This window comes from Larus michahellis, chromosome 2 (genome assembly GCF_964199755.1).
Source record: "Larus michahellis chromosome 2, bLarMic1.1, whole genome shotgun sequence".
Classification (NCBI taxonomy): Eukaryota; Metazoa; Chordata; class Aves; order Charadriiformes; family Laridae; genus Larus; species Larus michahellis.
The window spans coordinates 112,171,154-112,182,944 of NC_133897.1; the positions used below are offsets into that span (position 1 = coordinate 112,171,154).

Genomic DNA, 11,791 nt, shown 5'->3' on the forward strand with positions numbered 1-11,791 from the left:
CTGCTTCTGGTTTATCAGCTGGAGAATTCAGCCGTTCAAAAATTAACTGATGGTCTCCCTATCCCAGAAGAAGAGAGAGAAGTGTGGATGGGGGGGTGAAATGTGGAAGGGGAACGAACCAAGCTTCTCTGCTGGACAACAAATCCTTTGAGGCTTATGACTGAGAGGGCAGGTTAAGGGAATAACTACTGATTGATTCCATCTGTGTGTTGCAACATGCTGCAAAGCAGGACGACAAAGGGAAAAGTTGTCTCGGAAAGGTCAGACACAAGCTCTTTGCTTGAGTTATATGATGTAAATTGTTTATGGAAATCATTCTTTTGGGATTTTTTTTTTCTTTATGATGAAGCTGTTGGTGTCTCTGTTGCCTGGCTTTACAGTGAAGAGGAACAAGGGAAACAGCAAATACAGCCATTGAGGGCATATTTACTAGGCATTTTTAGTTGTTAACACTTCTGAGTATCACTATTGCATTCAGTGTTGTAGAATGAATGATAAGCAAGAGAGCATCCTGACTAAACTTCAGTTGCTTTATTATTGGAGTCCAAGCTTAGGATGATTTATTGCAGTAGTAAGCTTGTTTTGTAAAACTTAAATCTTGCACGCATGGTAAAGTAGTGACTGATTTCCACACATATGCTCTAGTCCTGTACCTTACATGTATTCTGTATTAATGCCTCATTTGTTCTATTTCCCCTCCTCATTTAGCTGAATGCTTTTTTGGAACAGGCAATTTGTAGCCAGTGCTGAAGACTAAATGTGCTTATGTTGTAAAGGTCAGAATTCTGCATTTCCTCATTCCTTACTTAAAAAAAAACAAAAAAACAAAAAAACAAAAACCAAAACCACAAATCACAGCCAACCACCCCCCCCCAAAAAACCCTCTTCACAATGGCACCACCACGCTGTAAAAGAATCATCTCCTCTCCAGGAAATGTTTTCTCTTACTCCCTATTGGTGCTGTTTACTTGTAAATCTCACTCTTGTTTAGTTGCAACATGCAATTAATGAGCATATGATAATAAAAAGGAGAGGCAAGTCCCTTTGCCCTGATTTTAAAGCATTAACTTGCTTTGTGTAGTCTTACCTCAGAAAGTCTTAATATTTTGTGCCACAAGTGGCAGAAGTTGACTATGTTGGGATTTTGGAATCAAAACAAAGATATGAGAAGAAAAAGGAGAAAAAAGCTGTTTACCCAACCTGCTTCTTTAAAGAGGACTATTAGCTTCCTCCTACTCGCAAATTTAAGACTTCAGGTGGTTTAGCATAAATCAAGAAAACTGAGTTTAGTCTGTGTTGTGGCTGCCAATGAGGCGAGAGTGATTTTAGCTGCAAACACATTGAGCAGCGCTACCTCAACTAGCAGGGGCTCGTGAAGCACGGAGGCAGCCACCGAGTTCCCTGCTCCTCCCGACGCTGGGAGAAGGAGCAGGTTTAGACCCTCTTTCCCAGCCTGGTCCTTTTCCTAAGAGGTGACCACCTTTTCCTAAGGAGATACAAATGCAAGAGAAGTGGAGAGAAGTCCTTTCAGGCTGCAGAGAAATCAAGAGCCTATGGTGGCTGAACGGTCATGTCTGTAAAGGGAGGATCTGCCCCATTCCTTGCTGGCTTCGACCAGAGCAACTTTACAAAGGAGCTGGCCCATCGGGTTCCATTCCTATTCCCATCCTGATAGCACACCTTCTTCCCACGGCACACCTCGCCTGCTCCCTCTTTTCAAGTGCTGTAGGTTGCCGGGTTGTGGTTTTTTTTCTTCTCATCCTAGTGCTGGCGGAGGTGTTTGTGTCCGGGTGGTACTGGGAGCTGCACTTCTAGACCTTCTTAGGTCTTGTCCTGGCAGCCTGCTCCTCTGTATTTCTCAGTGGCCAGGTGCAAAGAAGTAAAAAGGAGAGAAAATGAAGGTGGGCTTGGCACAGAAAGAAAAGGTACAAAAGATCAGGTTGAAAAACTAGGGGGAAAATGAAAAACACGTAGGTGAGGAACGTGAAAAACGGAGGAACAAGCTAGGTTGGACTCGGCAGGTACATTTCAAGAGAGGTTTCCAAGCAAAAAGCAGGAAATTATTTGAAAGGAAGTGCAACTGAAAGGATTGTTCACCAAACCTGCTACTAAAAACAAGTTTCTGTTTTATTCCAGAAGGGGAAGATGATTAGAGCTGCTTGACTGAAGAGGAGCAAGAACCGTTTGGGCTTCCCATGGCTTTCTTACTGCTTAAAGGCAAGCTGGTCCTCTGCCGATGTTCCTACTACAGGTTCCTGGGTTCGTTTTGATGGGTTGTTTTTTGGTTTGTTTTTGTTTTTTCCTAAGATTAGGTGGAAGATCTGTCTCCTTTTATTTTCTAAAGAGGGTGTTAGTTTGCCTCCCCCACCCACACTCATTCTAGAAATTCACATCAAACACTTGCAAGTAAGCACACGTGAAAGAATGGCTGAGACAAAGTAGGATTAAGGGACATAGACTGGTCTGGATTCCATAGGCTCCATATCTATATTCTGGATTTTGAGTCAGCATACAAAAAGCAATAAAGAATAGGCTGGTTCACCAAGTGAATAACTCAATTATTTAGGAACTCTAAGATTCTTGGCATTTTTAAAGTATTAACTTTTTTTTTCCCCCACAGTAATATCAAAATTTATGGCTGGGACCTAGTTGCGAATTCCGTATTACAACAAAACACAGTTCCACAAGCTGCAAGGTGGTTGGTTTTTACTTCCTTCAGAAGAAGCTATGCTACTGCTTTAATTAAAGTCTGTGCCACAGCTGTATGAGGGCAGGCTCGGAGTCTCTAACACATTCTCCTGGCTCTTGAAGCCAACAGCCTGACATTTATAAAGCATCAACTAAACTTCTAAGTTTAGTGGCTTTATTCCCCATGGACTGAGGACATGTATTGCACTAAGTATTAATTTCTCTTTAATGCATATTGTGTTTTAGCTTAATCTCACGCCATGATAAATACATGTCCACAACATATTGCAACATTTATGAAATGCATATTTAAAGGTGCCCTATTGCAATTCATAAATGCTTTAGGCATCACTAGCCACGGCAAAGAACATGTGCCCGGTGAATTTGCTGACTCCATCATGACCCTTTGAACAGTAACCAGCCCGGCCCTCCCAGCCTCTGCCTGTGCACCTGTGCCAAAGCCAGTTTGGTTAGTGCGTGCCAATGACTGTCTGGCTCAACCCATGAAGGCACTTTATATAAAAAAAACTTGTACTTGATTAAAACCAATTTAGTACCATTTCTGCGTAGAATAAAATTGGGCAGACATCTTCAGCTTATGTGATTAACAGTTGCCCAGTTCACACACTTCATAAAATACTGTTTCATTCGCCGAACCCCAAACTAACAAAACATAACATCATCTTGCTAGGAGCAATGGATCTTTGGAAATTACACTGTTTTTAAAGTGCCTTTTTAAGCATTGAGCAACGCTTTTGCTTAGAAAGTGCTTCTGAAGGCGAGACGAAAAACAGCAGAGAGTTCCTGAAACATTTGAAGTTTGGATTTCCGGAGGGTTTCTCCTTTGTTTGCTTGTTTTGTTGCCTAGAAACTGACCTAAATCAGAGACTCCGTGACTCCATGGACACAGAGTGTTCTCTGGTAGAGGCTCTCTAATGGAAAAGGGCTGTTTAATTGATATGAGCAGAAAGATAAAGCATGCAAGAAGAGCGAATGCTCAACAGGCTGCTCGACAGCCACTTTGTCAAGGCAGCAAGTCAGCTGTGTAAGACAAGAGATCTTTCTGTTTCAGCTTTGTTCATCTTTCATTTTGCCAGCTGTTTTGAATATTGTGGACAAATACTTTTATTTGTACTTTATCCTTAATTTGTCCAGACAGACATCCATAGCATCTATAGGTGTGGTGAACTTACAAACCTAGGCAGTGAGATATATCGACACATAGCCTCTCTCGACACAGGAGTTTCTGTGGAGTATCTGAATTTCAGCTATATGGGCTAGGTGGAATGGAGACCGGTAGTTTTCCGGTGATAGCCATAAAAACAGGACCAGCAAGATATTGGAGTGCCACTTTAAACCCCAAAGGCCCTTACAGAACACATCACAAATGGATAGATTTCATATGTATAATCTGTGATTATTCAGCTGCAAGTGATGAAGTCACACAGTATAAATCCAGCCTCTGCCAGCAGCTCACTGGATATTTATATAGCATTGACTGCCCAAAACACTTTTGCTTGAGAGGATACTAATCTTTTTTATTTTGTTTTTAGAGGTCCGGAGTCAAATATCACTGTTAACAGTTACTGTACAGAATAGCTAAAAACTTATTATTATTATGAATAATTTTTGTTCCTGGCAGTTTAGTATTGTACATTCGGTACAGAATGAATATTTCAAACCCACAAGATTTTCTTACTCATAATTGGATGAAAATAGTGCAGCTCCATTTTGTAGCATTTCATGCCTATTTTACGTCTTCTCTTGTGCAACTTTAGGGATGACAAACTTTGGAAAAAAAAAAAAAGATCCCAAACTAGCAGTCTCTGTGTTCAGACTCTTAGGTCAAAGTCTTAACAGAATGCCTTACATTTGCCTCATGAATAGAAATGGCCTGATTTCCAGAAATACTGAATGTCCTCAGTTCTCAATTACATCAATGGACTCTGAAGAGCACCTCTAACATCTGAGACTCATGCTCTTCTTTTTCTTTTTTTGAAGCCTAAATATGCATTTATAAGCCTAATTATTAGAAATCCAGATTTGAGAATTTGGCCTGGAAAATAGCACACTTAATTTCTTTATTCATTGATTTCTTCTTCGTCATCTTCAAATGCTTCCTCTCCATCATTTGCTGTTGCTTCTTGATATTGCTGATACTCTGAAACCAGATCATTCATGTTGCTTTCTGCTTCTGTAAATTCCATTTCATCCATTCCTTCTCCTGTGAACCAGTGGAGGAAGGCCTTTCTCCTGAACATGGCCGAAAACTGCTCTGAGATCCTTTTGAAGAGCTCTTGAATAGCAGTACTGTTGCCAATGAACGTGGAAGCCATCTTGAGGCCACGAGGAGGTATGTCACACACAGCCACCTTGACATTGTTTGGGATCCACTCTACAAAGTAACTGCTGTTCTTGTTCTGGATAGCCAACATCTGCTCATCGACCTCTTTCATAGACATGGGACCACGGAAGACGGTAGCCACTGTCAAATATCGCCCGTGTCTTGGGTCACAGGCTGCCATCATATTTTTAGCATCAAACATCTGCTGGGTGAGCTCTGGAACGGTGAGTGCTCGGTATTGTTGGCTGCCTCGGGCTGTCAAAGGAGCAAAGCCTGGCATGAAAAAGTGAAGGCGTGGAAAAGGGACCATATTTACTGCCAGCTTCCGGAGGTCAGCATTTAGTTGGCCTGGAAAACGCAGGGATGTAGTTACCCCACTCATCGTAGCAGAAACCAAGTGGTTTAGATCGCCGTACGTTGGAGTGGTGAGCTTCAGGGTGCGGAAGCAAATGTCATACAAAGCTTCATTGTCAATGCAATAGGTTTCATCTGTATTTTCAACCAGTTGGTGGACCGAGAGTGTAGCATTATAAGGCTCCACCACTGTATCAGAAACCTTTGGAGAGGGCATGACACTGAAGGTATTCATTATCCTGTCTGGATATTCTTCTCGTATCTTGCTGATGAGTAGGGTTCCCATGCCAGACCCTGTCCCTCCTCCCAGAGAATGAGTGAGCTGAAATCCTTGCAAGCAATCGCAGTGTTCGCACTCTTTTCTTACCACATCAAGTACAGAGTCAACTAACTCTGCCCCTTCCGTATAGTGTCCTTTAGCCCAGTTGTTTCCTGCACCAGTTTGTCCTAAAATAACACACAATAGGGAAAGAAAATATACAAAATTATTGGTAAGGTTTGGTATTTGCATGCCAAATGGATTCACATCTGTAACAAAAGCTGCTATAAATCTGTCAGGTAGCTAACTGTGCTCTTCAGTTTTGCCTACAATGTCTTTGGAAGTATCAACTTTAACTTTTTATATAGTCTCCTTTTGCCTCAAATCCCTGGTAGTTTTCATCTATGCCTTTGGGTGTTTTTTTCTTTTTTGATATTTAACCTTCCATAAATGCAAAGATGGTCTTGACTCCTTGTTTTGAAAGCTTTCACGCTCCCAATCCTGCGTATTCCATAAACACAAGATGACTGTTTAATATTTAAATACTTTCTGTTTATAAGGACCAAGATGTATACAAAGCTAAATCACAGATACACATTTCTAAATGAAAGGTTCTTGGACTGCTCCTGTGAGACACGGAGGCATTGTTGTCATTCAAGGATAAGGCTGGGCTCCAGATGTCCTATTTAACTTGTTATATCAAGAACTCTAGCTTTTTTTAATTCACGGTTACCTAGCCTGAATAAAAATACCAATCGACAGAAACTTTAAGAATGTTATTTCAGAAACTTGGAAGTTCTTAAGCGCCTTTTCGCTTTTACTGGTTTCCCTACAAACTCACTATTCTTCAGGATCTGCAAAGCAACTTGCAAAATTGGATCACTGATGTTTCATGAGCCCCTTATTTTCTCCCCAGGGCTTCCATTTTCCTTTTATGTGCCACTCAATGTATTAAGATGGACAATCTGGGTCCTTTGCTATGTCACTATTTTGTTATTATTTAGATAACAAGGAGGATTAAATGGGGGACCAGTTTTTTAGTACTCCTGTTCCTCACAATGACTACTACATACATACATTGTGCCACTGAACTCATTTAGTGGTAACTCTTGTGAGTGGTATTCAGAAAGAGCAATAGTTTCAGAATTAGGCATAGGGCTGTCAGCTTCTGCGTTGTTCTCCAAGACCTTCCCCTTCCTTCCTATTACCATGTCTCATTTCAATTCCCAGTGCACTGTGTTGGTGCCAAACGTATGAATCAGGGAAACTGCTTGCTGGGATATTGTTTAAATATGATGCACTTTATTTTCACTGCATAAATGCTCGGTTTCCTCATGATGTATTTGGTTAGTTAATGCATTGTTCTATATGTTGCTATATTTTTCTTTCTTTGAACCTAGGGAGCTCAGCACTTCCTGCCCAGCTGGGCAAAGCACAAAGTAATATCCTTCCAGAACTGAATATGCTTGTAACCATCTGCGGTCTGCTTGAGCAGATCCCCTACTACAGATAGGGCAGCACATCAGGCTGCACATTAACAAGCAGACATCACTCCAAGATGTAGAAGAATCCTAACAAAGCCAAATTCTGTGCCTCTTGCGTAACTGTCCTTCTTCAGCAGGCAATGCGATAAGGAAAGAATAGAGACCAGGATAGAAAGGAAAATAGGAACAAAGAATGAAGTCTCCCTCTGGTCTGAGCTAAAACTACTGTATCTGGAGTGTATGATCCTGTACTCAATATACCTGAATGAAATCCAGATTAATGGTCCAGGGTTACTTGCTATGAAGACATGGGCACATGCAGGTATATACAAGGGGAGAGAGAAAACATCTCCATCAGAATGAGCCAGCCCTAACAGCTGGGGTACAGCAAGTATGGAACTGCCAGCTTCTGCCACAAAATCTTTTGTGGGCCCAGGCCAGATATTTGAAAGAGGAAACAAAATGCTTTGTTGGCTTTTGACACAGAAGATCATTACTTCAGCGCTCAGGCAGCCATTCTGCATTATTCAGCAGGTTGGGAGGACAGTGCCTGATGCTGGCAGGGGCCTCTGTCAGATACAAGCTGATCACATGCTGTTGGTTCATTGTTAGCTTAGCAGGAATGGGGTACAGTGAACTGGACTATTGTTGAAGACACTGAATTGATTTTTCTCTGGTTTTACTGGTGGGATGCCAAACTGTAAAGCTCCAGTTCAGGTATTTCCATAGGTCAGGTGAATTTTCTTTCAGAGGGCTTGTGTGGTCCATATAGGAAAAAGGGAGTGAAAGGAGAAACCTGAATATAAAAACATACTTCATAAAGCTGCCTATCTCTCTGGATTTTCTCCCCAAGCTTACTTCTACATGTTGTAACTTAAAATTCCTTTGAAAGACACCTTTAACATCTCTGACATAGAGTATACAGGAGAACAACAGGGATAGCATTAAAAGTTAGTTAAAGGCTTAAAGTTACTCTGTATGGCTTCTTACTCCCCACCTCAACAGCAACAACCCAGACTTCAGTTTGTTTAATACCACCCAAATAATGTTTATCTTTTCTCTGTCTGTCCCTGGCATTGTTCCTTCTTGATGTTAACACAATATACCAAACTAAGTTGCAACCTAAGCTTGCCTTGGCAGGAGGAAATGTGTTTTGTGGCTAGTGCAGACCTGGAAACCAAAAGGACAGGAGAGTTCTCATGGTAGCTTTCATTCAGGCTTCCTGTTTCAGCAGATGGATCACTTAACTTTCACACGCTGTTTCTCCTTTAATGCAAAGGCACCAATAATGCTTCTGTACTCCATAAGGATGCCATGAAAACTAATCCTGGTAATGTGCATTTTTAAGCTCAGATGCAAAGTACTACAGAAATCCAAAGTAAAACAGTTAAGGCCAAAACAACCCTCTGCAAGAACTATGCAAAACCAGAAGTTCCCCACATGCTCTTAGTCTCTTCTTCATTATGTTGGAAAATAATCCAGTAACTGGCTATATATGAGTGTTTTCCACATTGCAGTTGTTCTTCCTCTACTGTTTACTATGCTGTAAGGATCTGCTGAAAAAGCCGAATCACACAGCCTATAAACAAACAATTTCATGCTCAAGTATTTAATGTGAATTCAAGTGAAGAGTAGTCTGGTTGGTTTGTGGTTGAGGTTTTTTCCCCGCCTTGTCCATTTTCTGCAGAATTTCCGTGCATTTTGTTGTAGAGAAGCAGTCTGAAAATTTCTCTGGAGTTCATATATATTGAAAGCAAATGTACTTTATCTGAATACCATAGGAAACTTTCAGTGGCTTGCTAATTGAAGGAATGATTAACAGAAGAATGACTTTTTCAGTTAATGGGATCTTTTAGATGACTTACAGATAACTGGAATTGTATTGTTAATCTATTAAGATTTCTCAGTACTAACGATCACTTTGGAATAGGGAGCTTAAATGCTTTTTGACCATTTGCTTGGTAATCAAACACTTGCTGGATAGCTGTGTTTTTTAAGAAGTGACGTCCACATACCAAAGATGAAATTATCAGGCCGAAAGAGCTGACCAAAAGGACCAGATCGCACACTATCCATGGTTCCCGGCTCCAAGTCCACCAAGACTGCTCTTGGTACGAATTTCTGGGCTACAATAAAAAGCAAGTATGCCCCTTAGTGTTCTGAAATAAGCTAACACACTTACAGCTCTCAATACACAAATACCTTATGTCTCATATTATTAAATATAGATTGTACATATATAAGTATTTCTTATACAGGAAGTCATGGTGGTAAAAAAACCCAGCACCATAGGAACAAATCAATTCTGCTTAAAAAACGGACCTGACATTTTTGGGGTCGTACAGATGGTATATTACACTTTGTAAGCTCTTTTTTAGCGACAGATATGAAGGAGGAAAGTTTCTGGTTAGAAAAAAAATAGTTGTCATGTTCTTTATAAGAAAGTAGATAATATTTTCTGTGAATAATGGCGTGAGTGAAGGGTTTATGTTCAAATGATCCTAACACACAAGCTTTTACGCTTGAAGGATTCACCTCCACGGAAAGAGCTACTGGATGCAGGTGGCAAACAGCAGTAGATTAGCACATCCACCACAAAGCACAAAATAAAGACTTTGTATCCAGTTGAAATTGTTCAAGGAAACTCAGGCAAATAATATGAATTAACTTGAGCTGATGAAACATTCACACTTGCAGGTTCATGTCAATAGACCAAAGGACTCATGATCCCCATTTTACACTGCTAACACCCTTCAACACCAAACTGACTCAGAGGATTTGGGCACCTTTGGCATCTTATTAATGAATCACCACTGAGTTCTCCATTACTTTTGGCCCAACCCTCTCACTCATGAAATCAGAGACTAAGTACTACAGATGCAAGCTCATATAATGAAAAGTTTAATTTGGGGCAATTGATAAGACGCATCTGATGAAATAATCAAATGTTAGAAGAGCATATGTTAGAACAGCATAGTGTTAAATAATAAAAAAACCTCCGCCTCCAGGCCCTAAGTACAGCCCCTTGTGCTGCTGCTCTCTGCCTGGGGAGGTAACACCCAGTTCTCAATTTATAAGAAAGTAGATAATCTTTTCTGCATATAATGGGGTGAGCTGGGATCAGCTGAAGGGCTGATGACATGCGAGGAGCAGGACCAGACGTGTAATACAGCTTCGCGAACCCGTTCACTCACAGATTTCTGTGCCCCTTCCCACGGAGTCCCCTCTTCCCGCACCCCTCCCCATCCCACACTTACACGATGATTCATTATAGTAGACATTGATCCTTTCCAGCTGCAGCGCTGAGTCACCGACATAGCCTCCGGCTGGGTCAATGCCATGCTCATCGCTTATCACTTCCCAAAACTAAGGGAGGAAAAGGAGAAGTGGCTTGGGAACTCCCCTGCGGAGCATTCCCGGTGCTGCCCAGCGCCCCAACCCCACGGCGAGCGGGCGGAGCGGGGCGGGGAGGTGGCGGCCCCGCGGCCCGGCCCGGCCGCAGCTGCCGGATTCCTGGCGTACCCACCGCCCCTCCCCGCCCGGGACGGGACGGCAAAGCAGAGCCGGGCAGGCACCGGGATTTACACCCGAAAGGGATGAACGGCGGCCGCCTAACTCCTCTCCAGGACGGGCTGCGGAGTTTTCGGCGTTCGGAGGGGGGCTGCTCGGATTTCTGCCGCCCTTGCCCGCTTTTGAGCCACGGCCTGGCCAGTTTAAACATAAAAATAAAATAATTAAAAATTTAAAAAAAAAAAAAGTCCCGTTTGGTTTGGGTACTTCCCAAAGCCTTTTATGGTCACGGGGAGAGCGGTGAGATGCGCGGTGCCCCGCGGGCCGAGCGCGCCCGGCGACCCTCGGCAGCGGCTCGCTGGGGGCATGGGGGGGCGGCTGGCACAACTCAGCTCCGCGGGACCAAACGGCACGGAGAAGTGGCCGGGCGCGTCCCTCCCCGCCCCGCCCCGCGGCGCTTAGCGGCTCCCGCAAGGCAGCGGGCGACCCCGGGTCTCCCCTCAAGGCTCACCTTGGTCCCGATCTGGTTTCCACACTGGCCCGCCTGGATGTGCACGATCTCCCTCATGGCGATGACCGCCTGCCTTCCCTCCCTCCCCGCCGCGCCTCAGCTCTCCCGCCGCCCAAACCCGGCTGTGCGCGCCGCCGGGCCGCCCTTTATGGACTCCGGGGCGGTGCGCGCCCACCCCCCTCCCTCACCCCCCCGCTAACCACCGCCCAACGGCCGGCGCCCCGCGCGCGCTCCGCCAGCGGCCGCCCCGGCCCGCTCCGTAACGGCCGCCCTCGCGCGTTTTTCCTCACCGGCGGGGAGGGTCCCCGGCGGGTTTTCCCCGGCCCCGGCGCGGTGTCTGCCGTCCCCCGCCTGCGCTTCTCGCCCAAACCGCGTCTTGGCAAAGGTGGAGGTATGTCATCGTCAGCCGGCGAGGAAGGACTCCTGCCCTCGCTGCCTGCCGGCGGACACCGTCCCCTTTCCCCCCGTTATTCCTTGTCCCGCTGCCCCGTTCGGCCGGGCGGATACTGCAACCTTCACCGAAGTGGCGGCGTCCAAAGAAACGGGTGGACCTTCTCAGTGCCTCGCCAACGGCCATCTTCTTTGCATCACTCTTTTTCTGAGGCGGTTTCGCCCCAGAAAACAGATAACAAGCCGCTGCG

General features: G+C 44.1%; 1 protein-coding gene across 1 annotated transcript; it reads right to left on the reverse strand.

The window, feature by feature from the left end:
- Positions 1 to 4,199: 4,199 nt before the first annotated feature.
- TUBB6 (tubulin beta 6 class V) lies at positions 4,200 to 11,270 on the reverse strand. Its single transcript, XM_074576596.1, has 4 exons — positions 11,151 to 11,270; positions 10,387 to 10,495; positions 9,145 to 9,255; positions 4,200 to 5,833 (listed from the first exon to the last, which is right to left on the reverse strand). The coding sequence occupies exons 1-4, from the start codon at positions 11,205 to 11,207 to the stop codon at positions 4,770 to 4,772; spliced, it is 1,341 nt and encodes a 446-aa protein (XP_074432697.1). The 5' UTR covers positions 11,208 to 11,270; the 3' UTR covers positions 4,200 to 4,769.
- Positions 11,271 to 11,791: the final 521 nt, after the last annotated feature.

What these genes read in the sequence shown, in the direction of transcription:
- TUBB6 (XM_074576596.1), bottom strand. Translation starts at nt 11,207, where the DNA reads ATGAGGGAGATCGTGCACATCCAGGCGGGCCAGTGTGGAAACCAGATC. An exon ending in GAAACCAGATCGGGACCAAG is followed by an intron (nt 10,496 to 11,150) that starts GTGAGCCTTGAG and finishes TTCCTCCCTTAG; the next exon opens with TTTTGGGAAGTGATAAGCGA. An exon ending in GCCTGATAATTTCATCTTTG is followed by an intron (nt 5,834 to 9,144) that starts GTATGTGGACGT and finishes GTGTTATTTTAG; the next exon opens with GACAAACTGGTGCAGGAAAC.